Consider the following 25,493-nt stretch of genomic DNA (forward strand, 5'->3'; position numbering starts at 1 on the left):
GGCCAAAGCTCTCGCATGTCGATGGTCTTTATATCTGTGATGGACATTTGTCACCACTGACGTGAAAGAGTTTTAAGGTTCCCCTCCTCCCTCTGAGCTTGGACCATCCTTACGAAGCATTCAAAGTCATGAATAAAAGTATGCAAGACTCACATCTATCAATCTTCTTTCTCTTTTTTTAGGATTTGGTACGATTTGCTACATTGCTAAATGTTGTGACTATTTCACGAAGACCGGGTTGAAATATTCAGTTTTTTGAAGCTTAGTACAGTTTGGATACATTTCGGTTTTTGTAAAACTTTATTTCGAGGTACAGTTCAGCCATGAATCCACACACATTGAGCAATGGGCCGTTCTGGTGGCAGACATTTTGACTCGTCATTGCAGTAAAGCAGATGCAATGATCACAAAGTTTCATTTTGGGTCCCCGTAAGTCACCATTGCCAATAACAGAGTCTTTGCCAGCTTTGATGCAGACCTTTAAATTGCTGCCCACAATTTCTGCCGTTGCTCAATAGCGGCCGTTTCCCTGGTTGGAGAAACAATCGGCCAATCAGAGCTTTGTTGGCAGGTTCAAACATGTGGACATCATCATTTCTACAGCTAGCTAAATAGCAGCAAAAAAATGGAAAGAAGAAACATAGCATGAATGGCATTGAAACAGTTATATTGGTTGTTGTATGTCTACTTGGAGAATTATTGTCTTAAACTTGTATTTTTTAGTGAAAGCTGGTTATTACATCACTTGCTGCCGTTTGGTTACGGTGAAACAAAACACCTCATGCCAAACAGAAGTTGACATGCAGGTATTTTTAATGTCATTACACACCGATGTTTTTAACAGGTCAAAATGTCCACCATGAGAAAAATCTGCACATTGATAGTAAAATTAAATAAATAATATTCGCATAAAATAACATTTAAAATGACCAATCTAAGAAAACTATTTGATTCAATTACCAATAAAAAAAAAACGCAAACTTTATCTAAAAAATGTCATCAATCACAGCTGTATCCTGAAATCAGTAGTCATTTTCTTAAGGCCACAGCTTCTCTGAGGATTTCAGGTGCTTCCATACACAGACATTAAACACACAGTCCATACTGTACACACACATTCACCACTCAGTGTTTACACACACATGTGAGATTTACAAAATTCACTCACCCAGTTTTTAAGGTTTACACAGAGGAACAAGTATCTGGGATAGTATAAATTGTCTATTTTTGATGCTTGTGCTTTACATTATACAGTATATACATAGACGGTCGATGTACTATAAACCCCAACATGTTTAAAGCTGGAAAATACACATATAAGCTCCTGAAAAACAGGTTTTCTGCTCAGTTTGTCCTCCTCGCCTCCTCACATCATCGGTGTCTTGGGTCGAGCAGAACTTCCCTCCTGCTGGGAACCACAGACTCGACTCAGCTTTAAAAAGGTAAATATTCCTGCTGCTCACACTCGATAACTTACAGTAAGTGGGGAAGGGGTTTCTATTGGGCAGTGGAGGGATTGTGAGGATAACACTGTTGGCACAAGGAACTCTGGGATAGCGGCGTGTTGTGGTTAGATAACGTCAGGCGAGTGAAATCTCTTCTCCCCAGTCTGTTTGTTCTCAAGTTGCTTGCCTTTTTCTTTTTTTTTTTCTTTTTGCAGTGTCATCTCCACACATATCTCCACCCCACAACTTCATTCCTCAAACAGCCGTAAAAAAAAAAAAAACTGCACATGTAAACACAAATTCCCTCAGCTGTAAGACATAAAGACTTTGCAGCTGCATCGCAAATTTCCCGAGCAGCCACATCTGGAGCCGTCATGACGAGGGCCCCGAGAAAAGTGTCTGAAAACAATATTTTAGAGGTATCTGTAAGAGATTATTATGGGGGCGTAGATTGATTAAGGAATGTAAAAACATAATACTGTTTCAAAATGTACTCCCTCCAAACTAGAAATGAATCCTGAGTGAACATTTTGCCTCATTATTGTTCGCGCAAGTTGAAATATTTCAACTGAAGCAAGACATTTGCGTGACACAAAGTCTAACAGCATTGAAAATAAACGCCAATTATCCCACTAATAAAAACAAATCCTGCATTCAAACTCGTGAGTAACGTGAAAATAATCCACTTCACGTTTGGCGTGAACAGAAGATTAGCCTGCAGGCTAGCTTAGCAAAGCTAAACACTGAACTTTTAAACAACAAGTCTCTACTACTGCACCACTATGAGCACTACAGTTAAACTGACTGCCAGTCAGATATATCAACCAGAAGGATAGTGATGTAAAATAACACGCCGTTTAACTTTACACTCTTCTCCTGTGACTGTTCATTCGCGTTGACGCAGCCAATCGTCAGTTCATAAAGTAACCAGCTAATTGCAGCTACCGTTGGCCAGAACCCGTTGTGAGATCACCCAAAAAACCCACTTTGCCCATGACGTTTTGGTGGTGACGGTGACAAAAGTAAGGACAGTAATGGACAGATGGAGCAGGACGTCTCAGAAGTCCATGTCCCAACCAGACAGCTCGTCAGGAGGACTGTCCTCATCCGGAGGGTAGACGTCAAAGTAGCTGTGATCCGTCGGTCCTGTAAGCTACAAGGGAAGACGATGAAGAGTAAAGGTGAGAGACGGATTCATCACTCGCAGTTTTTTTCTCATAAGGTGGTTTATGTTTAACTGATATCCTCTTCTGAGAGACCTTGAGGAACTCATCTGCTAAGCAAAGCAAAGTTAGCTTTAGCATAAATGTTTTTATCCAACAATATGTGAATACGTAAAAAAGGAAACGTGTAGAGTGAATGAGTCCAGTGTTTTGGTTAGATGCTTGAAATAAGGTCTGAAGTTAACAAACGCTTCAGAGGTTTTTAGATCTACGATATAAAATTCAAGAGTAAATGCACCACTTGTGAATGTCTAACAAAAGGCGGTTGCTAACGAGCGGCAAAATACACGTCAACACGCCAACTAGTCCACCTCTACAGCTTCTGTGTGTGAACTCTTGTGTGACCATGGTGTGTCGTTAGTTTCCGTGATGTTAGCTTTTTACTTAATGTTTGAATTCATGCTTCGGAAAAGATCATAAAAGTGGTCTTTGGATAATTATCTACTTACTTCTCTTTTCAGTGGTGATGGTAAAGTCCTCGCCTTCAGTCCCTCCCAATTGAAGCCATTAAACCACCTTCAGACACATAGAGCACATAAAAACCAACCCGGTCTCATTCCCACATCATCAAATACCGACAGGGGTCTGTAAGCTCAAGCGTGTCATCATTACATGGTCTGAGCAACTGCATAGTATAGAGAAAGGTCAAATAAACACAGGACTTTCACCCAGGAGGCCGCTGTTCATGTCCCGAACCAAAATTAAAGTGTTTGTCGCTCGCTAGTCATGTGAGTCGTTGATCAACAACACTCTTTATATGACTAAGTGGTTTTGTTGCCTAAATCCAACTTCTTTTGACGACAGAAGTTTATTTTGAAAAGCCACTGTGCATGTACGAGTGGAAACTGAAACGGCGTCTCTGCCACGTCCAAAACCAACACAAGGAGGGTATCTAGAGGGTTACAGTCTGAGGCTCAGGACCACTGACCGAGTGTCGGTATTTGACATGTTGGGAGTGAGAATGTGTTGCAAAAACATGTCGGTAAGTAAACTGGCTCTGCCAGCATAAACACATAGTTGACAAATGTTAAAATCAAAGCTTGACACCTCTACTTTCCCCGACTGATCTGCCCCAAGGTTGTTACGGTCTTACTGAGGGACCTTTATGAACGCTGGTCTAGAACTTGACCCTCTTGCTTGAAAGCAGGCTGAAGAGGAAAAGTCTTTAAATGTTCAAAGAGCTGAGGTCAGCGACACATTTAAAAATAACATACGCTTAACCCTTACAAGCTGTAGTTTATGGCTCTACTGTATCCTGTACCTCTCTTAGCCTTCATATTCTGTCAACAAAGCAAGTTAAGAGGAAAAAATCTTGTACAGTGTGTCCAGATAGCATCTAGTTGCCGAGGTCGTAAACCGGTGGTGCTCATTCATAATGTTCAATCAGTGCTAATTGCTCAGATCATCTTCCCACTGAGATCAGCAGTGAAATGAGTCAGTCCCTTCTTACCTGTGCTTCTTGATATCAGTTATTCCATTTTTGAGGTTTCCCAGTCGCTCTGCAGGATTTCGCCTGTAAAATAGATTAGAGAATTGACTGTTGACTTAGAGCAAGAACTGAGATACTTGAAAGCACCGCTTCCCCTTGATGTCATCATCACTCAAGGACTCAACATCTTATTTAAATCATTACAGGTGAGGGTTAAGAGAGCCGGAAAGAGAGCAGGCAGGAGTTCTGGAGACTATCTAGCTTAGACAGCTGTGGAGGTGGACAAGCTAACTAGCTAACTAGCCAGCGTTCCTCTCCCGAGCTCCAGTCTGCTCTCCTCTCGCCGAAGCATCCAGCAGCCTCCCAACCCTTCAGGTCATCAATAATAATCTGATTTTGTCTGATTTTGAAATGTAGTGGCTGAGAAAAGTAATAAAGTGGTGTATCGGAGGATTTTTCTAGCTTTGCCCATGTGCTCCCGTACCTGCACAGCTTGCGTATGAGGTCCTCGGGTCTCTTGCTGATCTTCTTGGGGATGTCCATCTTCTCGATTCCCTTCAAGATGAAAGTGTACGTCATCATCTGGTCACTCCCTGAGAACGGAGGGCTGTGGAGTGGAGAGGGGGGGGAGGCAGATTTAATTTCTTTGATTTAACTGTTGGTCTGTGAAACAATAATGACTGCAGATCAGGAAGGAGATGGAGGTGATAACTAGAGGAAGGATGATTACATGGGGCTTTGCTCCAACAGAGCCTTGCTGCAGCCTGGAAGCGTGGACCACTGACCTGCCGGTGAGGAGCTCAAACACCAGGATGCCCAGAGACCAGAAGTCCACACTGAAGTTATGGCCCTTGTTGAGGATTATCTCGGGGGCCACATACTCCGGAGTCCCACAGAAGGTCCAGGTCTTTTGGCCGCATCTGATCTTCTTGGCAAAACCAAAGTCAACCTGGGAAGGAAGAGACTCCAATTTAAACTTCAGTGTGCAAGAAAAAAACTTTATAGATTTGACTCCTCAGAAGTTCTAGACACAGTCAAGCTCTTTACAATGAAGATCTATTTGCGAGGAACACAAGCAGTAACAGAACCCGTGATCTCACCAGTTTGATGTATCCCTCGGTGTCCAGCATGAGATTCTCCGGCTTCAGGTCTCTGTACAGGACACCTTTGCGATGGAGGTAATCAAAAGCCTCTGTGACGCAGCCAACACAGAATTTGGCAGTCGGCTCATCAAAACTCCCCCTAGAGACAAAAAAGTCACATTTGAAACTTTGTGCAGAAACAACCCAGTTTATAAGTGAAGAACAATTTTCCATTTTGTTCGTGTTGCTCAGCACAAAAATAATTCCAATGGAAAGTCAATTAAGATTCATGGTGGACACATGAATTAATACATGTGACCATGTAACGTCCAGAGGAGTGACATAGTGTGAATAATTGAGAATTTTCATGTCCGTGACTATTTCACAAACTACTGTGTTCAGCCGGACCGTTTGCTCTTCTGGAGGCAGAGAAGCAGGAGAAGTGATCTCGTTTAATAAATGGGCCTTATTCAGTGATTCAGGATGACTGGACCAGTGATTCCAGGAGAAGTCAGCCAAGCCAGTATGAAGGAAGATGGTGCTTTAGAGACATGGTCATTGTGTTAGGTCTCCAACATCAGGGAGTGTCCGGTCTCCCCCACCTGTCTCTGAGCAGACTCCAGATCTCTCCACCCAGACAGGCCTCCAGCAGCATGTACACGTATTTCTTATCCTTAAAGGTGCGATACAGTCTGGAGAAAGAGAAGCACATGGGAGTTAAGCTGCAACTGAACAACACATTTGTCCTCTTACTATTATAATAGTAATAATCGCTCACATCTGGCCAAACGTAACGCAATTTCCCTGGTTGTAAATATTTAGGGTGGAGGTTTTCTAATCTCCTTATGTGTAATTATGACTGAGTGCAATAGTTCACATTCGCTTCATGTGGTTAAAAAACAACATTATACCCCGGCTTGTTTTCCTTCTATCAAAGAGTAAACTGGTTAAGTACATACAGTATAAAAATCAGCAGGGAGAGAAATAATCATGCGACATGCGGCCCCAGTGGTAATTATAGCAATGTACTATAATATATTTCAAGACATTACAGCTCACATTATCGCTTCATTTGTGAACTAATGTGATTTTAATTGACCCTCGTGGTGATATTTTCAAAGTAAATTGCTAATAGCAACCCAGGATTCAATATCAGCAGAGCAGATGTGAACCGCTGCAGCACGCTGTCACCCTGCATCCTGTTAAATCACCTAACATCGGTTTTTAAACGCAGATTGGAAAGATGAGGAGATAATAGTTTAAACATGTGAAAGAGGTCAAATAACTACATGGAGCGTTTGAAGAGGAGGTCAACAGGACAAACGTGAAGGATGGCTTTAATATCGGAGCCTGTTCTCACCGCCGACACTGAAATTGGATCATCATTACCTCACAAAAAAAAAAGCTACTGCTGCAATATTTCATAGCAAATAAGTACATTTTCATCGCGGACATCTTAATATCCCCTGCCTTTCTACCCCATTGAGAAGATGTGATCTGCCCGAGGCCTCGACTATGATCTCATCAAAAACTAATAAGCCGTGTACTGTTTCCCAGAGTAATGGAGCCGAGCTTCGTCATGCAGGAGGAGGAATGGAAAGGAGGAGGACCCACTTGACGACGAACGGCGAGCGAGCCTCGGCGAGGATCTTCCTCTCCGAGTGGATGTGCTCCTCCTGCCTGTTGTCCACCACGTGCTTCTTCTTGATGACCTTGAGTGCGAAGGTGATGTCCTTGCCCTGAACCTTCACCTGCAGGTGGAGGCGACAGGGCGACTTCTCTTAGAATTCTTTTAATATTATTTACAGATTAGACGAGTGATCAGTGGGAACTCGTGGATTCAGGTCTGACCAGTTCTACTCGTCCGAAGCCGCCGACCCCGAGAGTGGAGATGACCTCCAGGTGGTCGAAGGGCGTGGCGGGAGGAAACACCGACACCATGGCCTTCAGCTGGATGACGTCTGCCGACAGCGGCTGGCTCTGGTGGCGCGACACGGACCTCCTGGATGGAGGCAGAAGAGGGGCCTCATCTTAACGTGAGTATGGATCTCCAAATATGCTATCTTTATATTTTCACTAATGATTTTGGTTTAGCTGGGTCCCGTGTATCTTTTAGTCGGACGTTTAAAGCATCTTTTCAGTGACTATGCTGTCCTGAGCATGCGGCGCCACACCGACCTGGCGTGTCTCTTCTTGTCGTCCCGATCGAGCGTCGCCACGTAGCCTTGCAGGTGCTTCTGCAGCTCGTTGAACGTGCCCACCGTCTGATCAAATGTCCTGCAAACACAACAATGCGCAGACTTGGATTTAACTAAAAGATGCATTTTAGAGGAAATCAGCAGTTGATTGAGACAGAGAATATTATGTTTTATGTTTCCTAAAGGAAGCTCTGATTACGTTAATCACATTAGACTGCGGGGTAATGGGAGGAAATATCAGAACTGGCACTTTCAGATAGTCATCACACATTTCTCAAAGCTGATTATGGAAAAAAGCTCGCTCAGTATTTGCTTCATAATGATCATTGTGACTAAAAAATCACCACATCCAGCCCTCGTAAGTCTCCACTCAAAACATTTCTAGCATTTTATTGTTCTTTGTTGCTCTAACGTGGGATGGGAAGGCAATGTCAGGAAGGTAAGCTGTTTCAAAGGTGAAAACAAGACAAATGGTCCTTGGTTTTTCACATATTTAAAAATGACAGAACTTAATTTACCTTAAGAAAGATTATCCTGCCAAAAACCTTATCTTTAACCTGTTCTAAGCCTCAAGAGAAAACCATTTAGATTTATAAAATGGATCTTCCATAACCTTCAGCTCCAGAGGGAACAGTCTTCTGTTGGTGTCCATAAAACTACACTCCAAATGTATATAGATAGTACTCACTCTCTATCAATGACGAGGCACTCCACGCCGTTCTCATCGGCGATGATATTAGCTGACCTGACGTCATCGCTGAAAGAGACACACACACACACACATCTCTGACTTTTGTATTTAATGTGTAAATCACAGCAGTGAATCAATATTTGAAACATATTGTATCCAAGAAGATTGAAAATTAAATTAATGAATTAATTAAACAAAAATAAAATTGAACTGTGATTAACAGGAAAGGCAGACGATTACATGTATGTTAAATGCTCAGCTTCAGGTGCACTTATATTTTGGACTTTTGGACAGTTTATGAAGTGTCGTGTGGAGGTTTTCCAAACTAAGAGGTTTTGTTGTCTTAACCGATTTCTTGTTTTGTCAACTAATCTGCCGTGAGACTGTGTTGGTTGTTCGGGTCGTAAATGTGTGATTTTGGGGCGGTATAAATAAACATGACTTTGCTATTAAATCAGCGTTTCCATAAGCAGAGTAAAGTGACAACCTGTGGTGTTTGTTTTCACCTTATAAGTGCTTTCTCTCCAAAGTAGTCCCCCTTCTGCAGCGTGTTGATGATCTGTGGCAGCTTGTGGGCCTCGGTGGTCTGGGTCACCTTCACCTGCACAACAGTCAGCCGGGTCTTTAAAGCACCTTCACTTCACGCTGCTGCTTTTAAACGTGCTTTCAGTTTTTTCTCCTGATATGTTTGCATGCATTGTAAAAAGTATAAGAATAATGGCATATCCAATGGTACGTATTGGATCGTGATGTCTACGGCTTTAAATCAGCTTCTGTGTTGTGCGGCTGGTCGTTGTGTTTCCCAGACAGCAGCAGGTTTCACTCGTGCAGCCTGGATGTTGTGAAACTTCTCCTTAATTTGTGAGGCTTTAAAAAAACACAGTGGCCCACCCCGGTCGAGGTCAATCATTCCACTTGTGGCACCATCTTGCCGCGATGACATCACAGCCTAACGACCGGGGTTGTGTTTTAGCTAAGTGTCCCGTTTGACCTCAGTGACCTTCACTTCCCGTGTTTTTCCTGGTGGCAGGCGCTCCCTGGTTGGGGGGTACGGTGGGTGGAGGTGGGGGTGGAGCCGTTTCCTGTATTAGTCCCCTTTCTTCCAAACAACATGTGTTCCTCTCTGGTTTGGTTAGCTTAGCGCTGAGGAGCTGCTGTCTCACATCAGCTCATAATGGCATTTTGAAAGTCCCCTGTGGACCCCCCCACCCTGGCTCCCCGGTGTCAGGTTGCCGACTTATCAGACAGACGGGCGGGTGAGTCATCGTCCCACAACTCCCAGTCTCACATGCAGTTTGACCAACATATTGTTTTTTTGGAGTATTCGCCAAAACTGCTCTGTTATTAAAGGAAAATACACACATTTTATCCCACGTCACTTTCTTGTGAATTTAAAGCAGCAGTCAGCTTTTCAGCATCCAGTTTTCAACGTAAAATCTTCAGAAATTGCTTTTCTAATTGTCTTTAGCAGTTTTGTTTCCACGCATGGAAACCAAGGGGACAGAGGACGAATGACAGCAGGAGCATACTAGTGGTGTCTCTGTAGCATCCTTATCAGTGCAATAGAGACGTGGTACGGTATTGTCTAACCGAGGCGTTGGATTATTTTATCGTAGTAAAGACAGGATTACGGCTCCGGCCCTAATGAGTCTCATTGTTACGTCTCAAAACGTCCCAGAAACCTCTGCAGTGCAGCAATCTCTAACATGTTATAATAACCAGTGAGGATAATGGCAAAAATATTTAAAGCTTCCTTACTGCAGTTATTTATATTCACTTAATTGTACAATTATAGTTTTTAAGCCATACAACCAGCTCTTCAGAGCCTCTCTCTGAAAAGCTTGGTTTGAGCTCCTGCCCCTCCCTCCCAAAAGTCCCAGTCTGCTCTGATTGGTCAACCACTTAGTGTGTTTATCAGAAATGTCACATCCCTTACCAGAACCAGATAATGGGACTTGTGCTGCTGGAGAATAGTGATAAGAATGCATTTTAGCCACTTCAACTCTTCCTCCTTTCTAAGTCCATACGAAGGACATTTCTGTTTACACAGCAGAATACGCCTCCATGCTCAGCTCAGCATACGAGCTTTGTGGCTGGGCAGATATTATGCAAATGAGTTACTTGGTGACATCACCACAATATTTCAGTCCAGGCGTTTCAAGCAGAGTTTCTGAGGAGGAGAGTAACTAATTTTGGACATAGATTTTAGTCTTTGACACTCTGGAGAGCTTTTTCATGCACACAAAAACAATATAAAACTAAAGGGGAGAGACGGGGAAATGCAGAAAAACATATTTGGCCCTCTTTAATGAGCTGCTAACCTCAAAAGCAGATTTAGTAGAGAACCTGTTTTCCTGGAGGACGACTGAGATGACCAAAGCAGATTTTGCAAAAAATAAATAAATAAATCGCAACAAACATTTTTCTCTCTGTGCAAACTGTTACACAAAGGTGGTAATTTGTATGTCTTTTTGAGAGACGGATGAAGTTTTAGGCTTTTTGCTCAGTTATGCCTGTTTCAGCCCGATTCTTGCCGGACAGCCGTGTCGGATCAGATCAGATAATTGGTGTTAAGGGTGACACCCCAACAGACAGTCTAGCATGTTTCACACATGTGAGTGACACGGATGACCAGCGTTGATTGGCCGGGGGCCGGCGTGTAGTCTGTCACATCATCACAACAAGACTTTATGACTCTATAATCACCTGACCTGATGGACCATCGTACCAACGCTAACATCATGTCGTCTGCAGGCATCAGGTTTGAGTTAAAGTCAGGGTCCTGACATTAATGCTAAACTACCTGCTTGTTCATGTTGTCAGCGTATGAAACACGTTACCTTTCCCTGCGCAATGATGTAGAAGGTGCTGCCCTCTTCGCCCTCCCGGATGACGAGCTCTCCCTTGTCATAGTATTCCTAATGGGAGAAAGAGAGAGGGAGGGGTGGGGGGGGGGAGGAGGGAGGACAACAGTCAGAGCTGAAGCATTACATTGATTTAACCAGTGAACCGGCTGGTCTGATTCCTGGTAGCTGGTCCCCTGCGGGATGAGAGCTGGAGTTCAGCCATTAATGATGCCCTGTCTTTCAGAGCTTCTCAGCCAGCTGATCAGGACGGATATTTAGGGGCTCGTGGGATTCATGAAACATGAATACAGGTCAATAGTACACGTCGATTATGATGTTTTTAATGTCTGTCATGAGGGCTTTTCATGATCATGGACAGCGGTTAATATTTGTGTTTGACGCCACAGTCATGTATTCAAGTATGAGTGTGCATTAAAGCAATTATTACCTCCTTCATCACTTTTCATTGTACATTCAAGCTTCATTTAACTACTCGATTTATCTTATTATTGATCAGTGCTGGTAATGTAGGTGATGAAGCACAAACATGACCAGCCGTACGTTCCTGATAGAAGAGGCAGAACAAACTCTCAACAAATTCTCAATGTTTAATCATGTTTAACAGGTTTTTGACCGTTTTTGTGATCAGATATATACTTTTTGTGCATTGACATACAGCATGTAGTCTGGATAAAGAGCACGTTGAAAAGCAGAAAATGCTTCCTAGGGGTTTTAATATTCAGACCATTTACATGGTCAACAACACAGTGACACGTTTTGATGGCTTTCCTAAACTAAACAAAGAGGTTTTGTTGCCTAAACTTAATTCTTTGTAGTGATTTTAAGCCCAACCATGATATTTTTCCGAAACCTTTTTAGTGGTGTGTTGCCAACACCATAAACTTTGTTTTGTTGCATAACATAAACGTACGTTTTTTCTCATAGACTTCTTTATAATCTGACTTATTTTAGCAACCAGAGGAGTCGCCTCCTGATGGCCAGTGGAGAGCATGCAAGTTTAAGGCACTTCCGCTTTGGCTTCACTTTTCAGAACCAGAGGTTGCCACCTGGGTTGTAGTATGAAATGAGTTATACTGATATATATCAAGTCCCGCTAAGTTGCAAAGTCATATTAAGTCCCGTGTTTTTTTTAAACCAGGAGAGCGTTATCATCCTTATCCCACAGGTAAAAACAAAATCTGTATTCCAATCATCATCCATTATTTTGGTAGTTATTTTCACCAGTAAGAGTAGAAAGTTGTTGCTATGGTTAATTGCATATTAAAATGACCCTTGGCATTTTAACCTGGAAGGATCTTGATATGATTTTGAGTGACGCCTGTCAGCCAATCAGAGAGAAGTAGTCCCTGTGGCTTCGGTGGAGCTCACAGACTCAGACATCTGCACACTCCAGTTGGCTCGGCTCACACTCGACTGAGATAGTTTAGGTTCAGTCTCACTAGCATCATAAAACTGAGTGACACTTTAAAAATACCCTCGAATCAAACACTGAGGTACAGTGTGTTCTCTCAGCCTCCACTTCATGCTGTCAGCCGCCGGCGAACCCAACACACCGTCCCAACCACAGCGCTAAAAGCCAGCCTGCTGAATCAGCGAGCCGCCGGATCGCCTTCCATTTTCAAACCTTTTAGGTAAAGACAGGGGGGGAAAGTTGCAAAGGAGGCAGGTGTCCAGCATGAAATGTTTCCTGGGAATGATGCCAAATCCCTGCAGCTGAGACCGCGGCCCATGGCTGGGATCCGTTGGACTATGGAGGACTTTGGTGGAAATCAGAGCAACTACGCGTAAACATTCCCTGGTGTTTACTGTCAAACCTCTTGACACAAGTGGCGTTTTCCCCGAGCGTCCAGGCTTGTTTACGTCATGTTTACGCTTCAAGAGAGCCCGCTTTAACACCCGTCCGTAACCGCGGAGACGACTGGCCAGGGCTTTGTTTAGAAAGATGTCTGGGTGATGCAGCGATTGTGCAGGTTGGAGCGACACCATTTCAATTGTGTCTCAGGGTCGTCGTACCAGGCTGCAACATTCACCTTTTCAGGAACTAAAGAGGAAATCTTCCCTCAGAATGCTTCAATGCTCCAGCGATCACATGCATCTCACTCCTGTCTCATCTTTACCATCACGGCTCTGATTTGGTAGAAAGACACTCGTGCTCTGCTGTGGCTGCACTGGATTTGGCTGCAGTCGATCTATTTTCGGCGCCTGTCAATCGACCAGTCAGAACCGATACTCAACCGTACGTCTCTTTCCGCTTCCAGGGACACAAACACGAAAACAACAGGAACAAAAGCTATTTTTAAGACCACCGCAGTCTCCAGCAGCCCCCCCAGGTGGGCTGGTTGTCCTTTGCGGCTCCTTGAAAGCATCTTGCTGCCTTCAAGGAGTTGTTGAAATATCAGTCATGACATGAGCACACATGAATGCTTTAAAGAGGGGACAATGATGTTGTTTCTTTCAGTCATCCCCAATTCGCAGAAGTGATATTTATACGTTTATGTAACGAGTGGAGACACCTCGTTGAAAAAAAGAGTTAAAATCGATTTAATAAAATGTTCAATTACTAGTTTTTGTAGGTCACAGGGTCTATATTCCATTTGAGGCTGACAGAATCCCGCCCACAGCGGAGAGGAAACACTCTCCCATGACTTTGTATTGTGTGAAGGTGTCTCCTTGTCAATCAATCTGCTAGCAAACAACAGAAAAATGCCTTAAAGCTGCTGTGCGGTGGGATTCGCTACCAACAGGGTAAAGAACCCGAACTTTTAAAGCCGTTGAACAAAACACCGAGCCTTAAAGGAGACAAAAGTGAGACATAAACTGATACCTGACACACGCCTTCCATACCTAACATTTCATTTGTGTAACAATTGCCATTTGTTTTTGTTTGATTTCCAAATGAATATAATTCAATCTGAAGTATCATTTTTCTATAATCTACAATAATATGCAAAACAACGAAAGTTATGTTGAGGACAACGCTCATGCAACAACGTTAAGTTAAGGAAAACCATAACAAACCTGCTCTCAATAAAGACGCTTGTTAGCTTAGCTAAGCTCCCAAGTTAAGACCACCACTGCTAAGCTGTTATTAGTTTGTGTCACTTCATTACAACATTTCATGCCAAAGCAAAAGTGAATGAAAAAGGAAGTCATTTCTATTTTTTGTTTTTACTTTCCACAGAGCTCATGGTCAAAAAACAGAAAACGAGGTACCCCCCCTCACACACACACACACACACACACACACACACACACACACACACACACACACACACACACACACACACACACAGAACACACTAAATTCCATTCCCCCACTGTTTGACAAGAAGCTTCAATATTATCTGGCAGGTTCTCGACGAACATCTGCACCACTATAAGGTTACAGCCCCCCCCCCCCCCCCCCTCAGAAATGACTGAATAAGGAAATTCTGCCGTCGTGGGGAGCAGCGAGTCGCCCGACAATCGCAGGGAACGTCCTTGAAGTTTCATCGTTAATAGACGCTGAGAATGGCTGTTATTGACCCGAAGCTGACGAGCTGCGCTCCGTTTTCTCTTTCGCCGCTGAAATCCAACCCTGGCGGAGGAGAACGGGGGTCGAGCAGCGTGTTTCAACACATACACATTCACCTCCGCACACTTGTATGTTCTCCCACCGAACGCCTGTCACTCGCACATCTTTAAGAAATCACTCGTCCCCCATTTGGATAAACACTTTCTGGGGCCTTGGTCAAATAATTATGGTAACAATATACAGCGCCCGGCGATGACAGGAATAATATCGGCTCCGTTCATCAACAAGGTAATTTGTGAGGTCTTGCCGACTGGAGGTGGAGGGAATATGCTGACACGTAGTAATGGTATACCGCCAAATGGTAATGATATTTTGACAGCAGCTATCTGCGACGCCGGCGCTCCCACGAGCTGCCGGGAATCGAGCAAAAGCCAAGGCGATACAACGAAAAAGTCAAACTGTCCCTGCAGCAGAAATCTAGATAGTTTGAGAGAATAACTTACCACCTCGAGGCAGTCCACTATTTTGCTGAGCTTGTCTTCTGGCAGATTAGCCAACAGTGAAACACTAACAATAAAGACAAAACACAGGGGCTGAACATTCAATTCTGCACGTACGTTATAATACAAATGACTGGTTAAGTGATGCCTTTCAGAACTGTACTACTATGTCACGACCTAGACATGATGACAGTTTATAAAGTGTTGGTACACTGTAGAAATAAAATCACAGCATTCAAAGCAGCGTAGCAGGATGATCAGAGCGGTGGCCATTTTTATGCGTCGCTGGTCACTTCCATGTGAAGTAAACCCTCTTACAGCAAGTGGTGGAGGTTTTGCAGACTATCAGTGGATTAGTAATGTTACAAAGCAAGATAGACGGACTAAATGAGTCAAATGTTGCATGCATTGGCATTATTAATTTGTCATATGTATTCATTGTCGAGAACCCTCACAGTAAGTCGATGCATGCTCAGTGAAGACAGCTCGGCGCTAACCTTCGGAGGAAGTTGCGGTACTGTTCGTGTCGCGTCTCAGCCGTCCTCCTCATGATGTTCTGAAACACCTCACGGTCCAAAGCCCACGTCCTCACTCTGTTCACCGCTGCAAACAACAACATCACATCCATCAGAGAGCGGGGCGCGGCCCAGGATCTGACCCCTCACACTAAAAACCGGTTAACCTGTGCCCCCGATTAGTAAATGCTAAAGGATCCACAGCTGTTTTCAATAACACAGTGCACATTCCCAGTCTTTCTTCATTTTTGAGTTTAATTAAAGCCCTTATCACAGGAAATACATGAAGTTGTTTTATTATAAAGGAGGCGAGAGAAACACTGATCTGTCCTTTATCTCAGTGGTGAGTCATGTCAAATCTACAGAAACTCGCTGGCTTCTGTTGGTCCAAGGAGGAAGTCTTTGTGAAAGTTTGACAAGAACTGGTAGCAAAGAAAGAGGCTCCCTGTGTCCACTTCATCTGTTATCATGTGAAACCCACTCAGAGAGGCTCGGCAAGCTGTCACGCTTTTTCCAGTTCACCCCGACTATCGAGGTCAGCACCGTGTCCCTTCCCCCGAGGGCCACCAGTCAATTACCTGGTTAAATATACAAAGCCGGACAAAGAGCACTCACATAGTACTCGGTATGCACTTTCCCGATGCCGAGGATGTGAAAACCAATCAGAATGCAAAGCCGAGGATATCATGTAAAGCCTTAGTCAACACGGCCGATGCAAAGGCTTGTTTACTCGGGTCTAATGGCCGATCTGATTCTCATGCTCTTACCATCAGGTGATTCCTGAGATGAAAGTCAGATGAAGTGTCAGATTACATGGAGTCAGGAGTGTGTTTGGGGGAGAAAAGAGAATATCATGTTTAAAGGGCCTGGACAGGATGGAAAACAAAGTCTCATTGTCCAGCAGCTTTATGAAGGCTGTCGTCCCCAGCTATGCATTATGTTCCTCTCTGTGATAAAATATTTTTCGTTTTTTGCTTCCTGTTTTCCCTCCAGAAGGAGGCGCTAGTGCAGCAGCTTGGACGGGAACCCTTCACTGGCTTCCCACCACCAGTTACAACATATTGTTTGTTGCACAAGCAGGTCAGAGCCGTTTTAATCATTAATTATAGCCTCCAGCTGTATCCTAGCATAGCCTAGCTTAGCTTAGCATAAATACTGAAGAAAGGGGAAAGAAGCTAGCCTGGTTTGGTCCAAAGTTTGAACATAAAACACCTTAAAAATAAGGGTTCTTCATGGGCTGAGGTTCGAGCCAGAACCATTTGTAACGGAGGAACCCTTTTCTGAGGAAGGTTTCTGTGTCCACATAGCATCTTTTTTTTCTGGCAGAAAAGCGGCCTTAGGGTGCCGAGAAGCCCTTCATCCCCGCATTTCATTGCAAAAGCACTCATAGTGGGTTTTTTCTGTTTCTATAACATTAACAATTGACAACAATATCTTGCCAACATATCACCACTCTGAGCACTGTTATACGTTAAACTAGCATCGCCCCTTGGCTTTTATTTTGCTTTTTTCTTCAGGAACCTTCCAAGCCAAAGAACCCTATATGGTTCTAGTAAGCCGCCTTCTTTCCTAATAGTGTAAGAAAGTACTTATTTGTGTGTTTTGAGAGTTATGTAAGTGTTTCTTGACAAACAACAGTTTATCCGTCCGCCCAGCAGCGCTGTTCAGTCTCTGCTGGTTGCCTTATGAGTCCGGCAGGCATGAGCCCTAAAACCGGGATGTGAGTCAGCATTTTTTCACTTCTGGTTTCCTTGTCTCGAAGTCGATGGTTTTTTATGTGTTTTTAGTTAGATGTCTGAAATAAGGTCTGTGGTTAAGACAGGCCAAAACTTTAGAAGCTTTTACATGTCTTTGCTATCAAGAGGCTAAATGAGACGTCATCACGCCGACTCGTCCTCGTGGTGTGACCTCATGCTTGTATGATCGCGGTGTAGCTACTTTATGGCCAAACATTAGCTTTTTACTTTTTAGCGATTGCATTCCCACTTCTGAAATCATAAAAGTGTTCATTTGTGAAGATTATAAACTTGTGTTCGCCACAGAGTTTATTTTCTTCATTTCAATAAATCCAAAATCCAATGGAAAGATTTGGCTTTTGTGTTGAGGGTCCTCCCTGTAGCTCTCTATGACGACGATAAACTTCAGAAAGTCACTTCTCCTGTCTTTTGTATGAGAATACATAATTGACTTTATTTTGCCTTTTGTATCTCCCAGCACTTTCCTGCTACCTGGTGACATAACGCTTTGTAACGCAGAGTCTAACTTCATGGAGCAGAGATTTGAATAGGTAGGCCGCTCTGCTTCATGTGAATGCACAATCTGAGAAGAGAAAGGGAAGTAATGGGACATTAAACTGTTGCTACTTGAAATTTGATCCTCCACAAGGTCACAGATTCAGTCAGTCCGTCGCCCCTCGGCCGTCATGGATTCACTGACCGAATTCAGTCTGATGCTCAACATTTAAAAGTCCGATGAGGAGAAGCTGACACCTGAGGTAGTTTTCCTCTTTACTGCATGAATGTAAAAGCATCGTCACCTCGCACCGACGCCGTCCGTGTGCAGTTGTACAGAATGGCCAGCTCTCCAAACGTGGTCCACACCGTTATCGACGCCAGCAGCTTGTTGTGTTGAAACACATCCAGCTTCCCGTCTGTAAATATCAAACAAGGACAATCAATAGTATTTTAAAATCCACATTTAGGACACAGGAGAGACAGACACGGGCTGCAGGCACAACCTAATGGTATTTAAATTTCATTCAAATTGCAACCACAAGAATTCTTCTTTCTGATTTCACCAGCTGGCAGATGTGGGCGGAGCCTGGAAGGAAGTCTGCTAACAAGCAGGTGTGTGTATCTGTTACTGAGACTCTGGGGAGATGAGCACAGACGGACCTGCATTTCCTGTGATTTTTTTACAATTTTTAGTTTTTAATCAAAGGGAAACATTTCTCTTTGATTTGATTGGCTCATGGTCAGAGAGGCTGTACAGTAGCCAGAACATGCCAAGACCAAACAAGGTCATAAATCTATCTGCAACAGCAACGTGCCGGTGAGCCAAGTGACTCATTTTATTTCTGCTAGATTCCCTCTGCAGTCAGCACTATTCTATTTCTATTAATGATTGGTCACTTAGAATTAAATGTAGGATAATACACAGGAGACGTATGTGAGAGACAGGAACAAAAGTGTGGTTTCCAGAATACGTGGTGTTGACAGCAGATCTGTTCATCAAAATCACTTTCTGGTGTTTAAAAAGAAGAAACTGGAGCCAATAATTCATTGAGGCTGTTTACGTCCTTCTCTGTATCTGGCTGGTCATTTACATCAACTACTAGATTGTCACATCACACACAATAATATTCTCCCTCTCCTGCAGCTCGGATACAATAATGAATCTGTGTGACCACAGGAGGTGGGATGTGGGTTTGTAAACTCGTACTTTGATTCAAGAAGAAAGACACCGTGACTGTAGACATCATACATGTTGTTTTAGCTACAGCAGGGAACCCAAACCATGTCTGTCTTTACTTTCATCATGTGTGAACAAATGTTCTCTGTGATATTCACATGAAAAGGAAACAGAACTGCTGACAGTCGGGTGACTTCCTGTCTGCCCTCTGATTAAAGGGAGAGCTCGTCAGTGAAATCACCTGCTGAGGGTGCCGGCTTCCCCAGCGCGTCACATGGTGCTGCTGCTGCTGCCTATTGGCTGTCATAGATGTCATGTGACGTTTGTATTTAAGTGCAGTGGACAGGAGAAAGTGTGATTTCCTGAGTAAGATGGTGAAGCAGGAGTGGAGGTTACCTGCCAGGACAAACAGATGGTTCCCAGGCTCGCCCTGCTTGATGACGTACTCTCCCTGCTGGTAGGTGCGCTCGTACATGCACTCCACCATGTCTTTGATCTGCTGCAGCTCCAGCCTCTTCAGGTACTGGTTCTTGTTCAGGCTGTCTGTCAGCAGCTTCTTTACACTGTCACAGACCACAACAGGGGAGCAGTGAGACCCTCTGGGGCTGTTAGCTGTTTCATATGTATGAGCCTTTTACAGGGAAACATTTTGTTTTTCCCAACAGTAGTTGGTGAAATAGTCAGGGAATTTGAATACATTGATTCGTGTACATGGACACAAATGTTGTGCACGACTTTCAAACTAATGTAGAAAAACATCACAAAAGCATCAATCTATAACAACACTTTGGGACATGTGGTCTCCCTCAGTATTTAATACTACGTCACTAGTTCTGGTTGTTGCATCGTGGATGTGATTCATTGGTTGTGTCCACCATGAAAAAGGATCCTAATTGACTTTCTACTGATATTGTTTTTGTGCCGAGTGACACGAGAAAACTGTGTCCACATATGAAACCAATAGATTAGATGGATTTGTGACTATTTCACTTCTATTGTTTCTCTTTTCTGTCTTTTTTACATTTTCTCCTGTCGTTGTCTGCCTTCCTTCTTCCAGTCGTTGACTTTCATTCTTTCCATTTCACCCTTTATTCTCTTGATTAATCCTTTCTTTCTGCTCCCTTTCACCCTCTTTATATATTTCTTTCTTTCCTTTATCCTCTGTATACTTCTTCAACTGATCTAAACATTAAAAAAATAATCTGGAGATGTTATATTTTGCATAAAAGAGGAGCATTTTTTCACTATAAATACTTCTGTATGATTTTCTTACTGCACTTTTTTGTGTAACTTTAAAAGCAGGACATGTATTGATAATAGAGTATGTTTCCACTTGTTTCTATGACATAAAGGACACTTTACATTACTAGCTATGTGCCGCGTGTCCGAGCTGCCAGCTCGCCCACATCCACGTTACTCGCCACGTTTTTGGCTCTGCGTGATAAATATTTTGTCCCCCGTGAAAAGACGACTGAGCTCCTTTCCGACAATGAATCAAGTAAAGTAGTGAAAACATAAAATCATCGTGAGCTGTCAAAGTTGTGCATTTTAACAGCTGCAGCGAGAGGCCGCTAGAAGAAGACATCACTTCCTTCAGGGAGTTGTAAACCTGAAAAGGTTAAGAGCCATGGTTGAATGCAAACCGATAGATCATGAGACCCGGCGGCTGCTCGGAGAGGTGAGCGGTGCAGAAGGTGGGTGGTCTGTTTACCCGCCTTATCTTGTCTAATAAATTTCCATGTTGGGCTTCACAAAACCAGAGCAGATGACACTCAGCCTTTATTCCCCAACCTCGTTACGCTGCAGCGTGTTGCATTGTCATTTGTGGTTTTCAAAGGGCCGGTCCACACGAGGCGACCAGACTGCCTCATTTACATCAGTCTGGGTTATATAATACACGCCAGCCTTATTAGCGACACATGCTTTAAACATGAGCATCAGGTTGAGAGAGGGAGACTCATGGTCTTCATGTTGAACGATAGGAACCGACGGTAGTTTGTGAAATCGTCACCCAATTGTAATCTGCTCATTAGGTATACATGGGCATGAATTTCTAATTGTTTTTTGAGTCGCTCAGCAAAAAAGTAATTCAGTTGGACGTATATTTCATGCCTGTATGACGTTTTTTCTGTTAATCGGGACGGCATTACGTCACGTAACGAACGTTGGGTTGGGTGAAAAAGCTTCATGGTTGGGCTTTAAAGTAACTACGTACAGTTAGTTTTGTGTCCTACGAGTATAAATAAAGGTTGATTGATTGATAGATTTAGGCAACACAACTGTAAAAAAAAAAAAGGGCACCTTTGTCTTAATGAGACAAACGGAGAGAAACTGAATATTTTGACATTCTAAGAAATGTTCGCTTTCTAGGAGACCGTTAATGAGCAGATTGATGCGGCTCGTGTTTGCTTGTTCAATATGAAGCTACTGTTAGCTGGCTGTTAGCTTAGCACAAAAACTGGAAACGGGAAACTCTCCAAAATCCTCCTCCCAGCACCTCTAATGCTCTCTAATTTACTCGTTATGTTTTATTTTATCTGAGATATAAAAAACGAGGTGTTATAAATTACACCATTTTACAGCGTGTTATGTGTTGCATTATTTCTTGGCTGCAACCAGAAACACCTCGGACTTACCGCTGGTTGCCTGGCAACTGCTGAGCTAATAAATACACGGATACGAGTGGTATCAATTGCAGAGAATCTCAAAATGTAGTGTAATTAACTGAGTCTCAAGTTTCAACTGTCACTCAACTCTTTTCCAACATACCATCATTTATAGCCCAAACCTTAGATATCCGTTCTATTTACTTTTCATAGAGTAAGACTATGAACAGACTGACTGAAGGCAAGATGGCCGTTGATGTTTGGAGAGTATGGTGTACTTGGGGAGAGCTGTGTTCATTTTGACGATTTAAGAGAAGGGTTGCCATAACAACGTCCTCACTTCTGTTTTAACAGGATTTTGGACTTTGGCTGCAGGGCTTTACTCCCATTCAGCCACGACAGCATGAATGAGGTCCAGTACTGACGGTAAGTGGTCTGGACGGCTCCAGCTCATCCCAAAGGTGTCGGATGAGGTTGAGATCAGAGCTCTGTGCAGGTTCTTCCACTCCGACCATTTCTTTATGGAGCATTGTCATGTTGAAACGGGATGGAAACGAGCTGTTGCCACAAATTGGAAGGTGTAATAATGTCGAAAGATTTCCCTTTATTGGAACTTAAGAGCCGTAAAACCGTAAAGAAGGGCTTCGTCCACATACTTATTGGAGACGGTAAACTATTTAAATGGAAAGCTTAATAGATTAACTCTGAACATAACGTTGATTATCAGGGGTGGGGGAAACTAAAAGACTTAATCTTAGGTAAACCGGATATAAAATAGTAAATCATCGCAAAAGCCAACGTATCGCTAAATGTTTAAGATCATATTGACTATGGTTATAATATCATCCCACACTATTTCTCCTCCATCAGTCCAGGCTTTAAATCACCTACTGCGTAATGTAGACTGACTATTGTTGAACAAATTTCTTCCGCGTCATGGCACTAGAATCTGTGCTTCTTGCCTGCCTCCCCACTTCCTCCCACTACTGCTTCCATCTTTAACACCCCTCCACCCGGCTGACGTGGACCAACCCGAGGGCGCCACAAACCTTTCAAAACGCCGTCCATCTCACCACATTGACATTTGAACCCTTTTTTCTCTGAACACAAGCATCTCACCTGGCATCCTTCGGTACCCGGGCCTTCTCAAAGGAGAACTTCGGCAGCCCGCTGGAGTCATAGGTCCTGGACGTGGGCTCGGCCGAGACCCCGGCTTTGGCCCCTTTCCTCCTATTGAGGGTTTCCTTGATGCGAACGCTGAGGTTGGGGCTGCCCTTGCAGCCGACCTTGATGGACGAGGGCCTCGATGACCTCAGGCCTGCCGGCGAGGCCCCGCTCTGCCCCTTCATCACGTCCTGCAGCTTGTTGAGCTGGATGCACTTGTTGTGCAGCTCCTCGCTCAGCTCGGCCAGAGCTCGCGTCTGTCTGGCGAGCTGCTCCTGGAGGCCTTTGATGTGCTGCTCTTTGGCACCCAGCTCCTCGTCCCTCCGCTTGCCCTCCCGCTCCAGCTCGTCCACTCGGGCCCTCAGGGAGTCCAGGGACGAGTGTTTGACCCCGGGGTCTTTGGGGGCTCTGCTGTTGGAGCCATCCGAGTGTTTGTAACGCTTTGATTTCATGGAACCGTTTCCCATCTTGTCACCTGAAGACACCAACGACCAAAAAAGACAATCTTTGCTGAAAAGCTTTTCGGAAAGTACGCTGACATTTTTGCAGGAAAAATCTGTTTGAGGAAGTGGGGAGTGAGGTTTCACACAAAAGAGCTGACGCGGCAAAGAGAGAAAACTGGAGAAAGAGCAAATCAGTATATAATGAGTGTGTCCTCTCCATTTATTATTCAGGAGGCAGGAAGTATTACATTACATCCACAGTCACTCCCTATCTGCTCAGACACGAGCAGGGAGGGAGATGCTGTTCAGGGGGGCGGGGGAGTTATCAAAATAACAACTTTTCTATCTATAATTGCATTTTAAAAGTGGTGTTTGAAGCACGTTTCTGTCCACATATTAAAGAGTGAATCTGGGGCTGAAAATGTCAGAGGAAACAATCCTGTTTTTGTTGCATGCGACTGTCGCCCACTCACACATACAGTACACTTCATTCAGGACATTCCTGTTTCTGATACAGCGGGTGGACGTCGGATCATGTTGTTCTCAAACACTATTCCCAAAATCAAATCTTTTTCTAAACTTATTTAGAAAAATGTATTCATATTTTGTTTTTTGTTTTAAATTGCAACTCTTTGACTCTTTGTCACATTTAATGACGTTTGACATTTTGATAATATTCCCAAACAATTTGGGGTTTTTTTGCCTCCAGGTAATTAAAAACGAATTTACCAATTAAACCCTGAGAGGATGGTGCACCTGCAACTTCCGACGCCTCGTCATTGTTCCCCTAAAGAAGATGAATGAGTCCGCGTTGCGTTCAGGGGATATCGGCTCTTACCCGGTGTAGTTTGAAGCCTTCAAGAAGACGATTTAAAATGAGAAATGATGAATTCGTACATCCGAGCATCCGCAGAGAGACGGTCCGTCCGCTACAACACCGGTCGCATCCTCGCCTCCCTCTAGCTCGCTCTCTGTCGCGCGCTCTCTTTCCTCCGAGGCTGTGCGCGTTCCCGCGTGCGCGACAACCGGTATGATTGGCAGAGGTCGGGTGTTAATTTAAGAATGATGTAATTGCGTATATATATATATATATATATATATATATATATATATATATATATATATATATATATATATATATATATATATATATATATATATATATATAAATCAAAAAATGATTTTGATATATATATATATATATATATATATATATATATCAAAATCATTTTTTCTTCTCATTCATCCATCAATCTGTAACTTCAGCTCTGCACAATTAGAGAAGGTTGTGAGCTAAACTTTTCAGTTATCTGATCTAATTCCTCCCAATTCCTGTCCAGCCAATCCTGTTTCACTCACAAATATACGTCACCGTACAGGAAACCCCAAATCGTCATTAAAAAGAAATAGAAACCATGAATAAGACCAGCCATGTAGAATATTTCACCATGAACAGGCTAGCCATGAATAACCTGGACAAATCCCCAAAAAATAATTGTATATATTTTTGTGAAGCAGGTGACATAAAACAGACATGTGTCACAAACCGGTAATGCATCACAAATGAATTATCAAATAAAACACAAGTTTATCCTCAAGTCAATATGCTCAGTATATTTGTTGCTACATGTAATCTAATGTATGCTCTGTAAGCTAACGCTAACGCTAGGCAGTTTGATGGCGTGATAACGCTTCTCTCGTGTGGACTTGTGGCTCTAGGTACTTTTTTTTAGCATTATCCTGTAATTTCAGTTTGTAGGCACAATTCTAAGTTTACCTTATTTATTTATTTAAATGAAACAGATGAAACCTCTGACATGTTATAACCTGTACAGTAACACATTCAGCCGACACAGTAATATATGACTGAGAGGGCCGAGACCAAGTTGTCCTCGGAAGATCAGCAGTTCAATCCCAGCTCCCCCAGTCTGCATGATGAAGTGTCCTTGGGCAAAATAGTAATGACTGGTGGCGACCTCCAGTTCTGAAAAGTAAAGCCAACCCTGAAGTGCCTTAAACTTGCATTCTCTACTGGCCATCAGGCGGCAGAAAGAAGTCTGATTGCATGAAGTGGAAAGGAAAATGATCCTACTTCTCACTTAATTTGGCAAAGTGGGTTTATACGAGTGGGTTAACATCACTGTGGGGGAATCTTTGTTCATATATTCATAACATGGTTAAGGTGTCTTTGAATCTGATAATTGTCCTCTCTTTGTCTCCATGTTTTCATACGAGGCATCTCACTTCTTTTGGACAAGCTAATGTCTAGACCCAAAGCAGCAGTCCAGAGATTGTTAATTGTTTTTCCCAGTGCGTTCGTCTGAGCAGCCTGGCCTGCAGCAGCTTTTATTGACAGCCACAGAACAATGATGGCTGCTGGCCAAAGTTGATTCATCCGCAGCACT

At 43.3% G+C, this 25,493-nt stretch overlaps 1 protein-coding gene across 1 annotated transcript; it reads right to left on the bottom strand.

The window, feature by feature from the left end:
- Positions 1 to 498: 498 nt before the first annotated feature.
- Positions 499 to 24,041, bottom strand: prkg2 (protein kinase cGMP-dependent 2). The gene is made up of 19 exons (XM_084025590.1): positions 23,927 to 24,041; positions 22,601 to 23,120; positions 19,272 to 19,438; positions 18,001 to 18,114; positions 15,447 to 15,552; positions 14,953 to 15,016; positions 10,909 to 10,986; positions 8,575 to 8,669; positions 8,066 to 8,134; positions 7,358 to 7,456; positions 7,031 to 7,181; positions 6,794 to 6,930; positions 5,782 to 5,871; positions 5,198 to 5,339; positions 4,883 to 5,046; positions 4,582 to 4,704; positions 4,119 to 4,181; positions 3,118 to 3,184; positions 499 to 2,598 (listed from the first exon to the last, which is right to left on the bottom strand). The coding sequence occupies exons 2-19, from the start codon at positions 23,110 to 23,112 to the stop codon at positions 2,503 to 2,505; spliced, it is 2,337 nt and encodes a 778-aa protein (XP_083881716.1). The 5' UTR covers positions 23,113 to 23,120; positions 23,927 to 24,041; the 3' UTR covers positions 499 to 2,502.
- Positions 24,042 to 25,493: the final 1,452 nt, after the last annotated feature.

The sequence above is a fragment of the Eutrigla gurnardus genome (genome assembly GCF_963514095.1).
Source record: "Eutrigla gurnardus genome assembly, chromosome: 13".
NCBI classification, from domain to species: domain Eukaryota; kingdom Metazoa; phylum Chordata; class Actinopteri; order Perciformes; family Triglidae; genus Eutrigla; species Eutrigla gurnardus.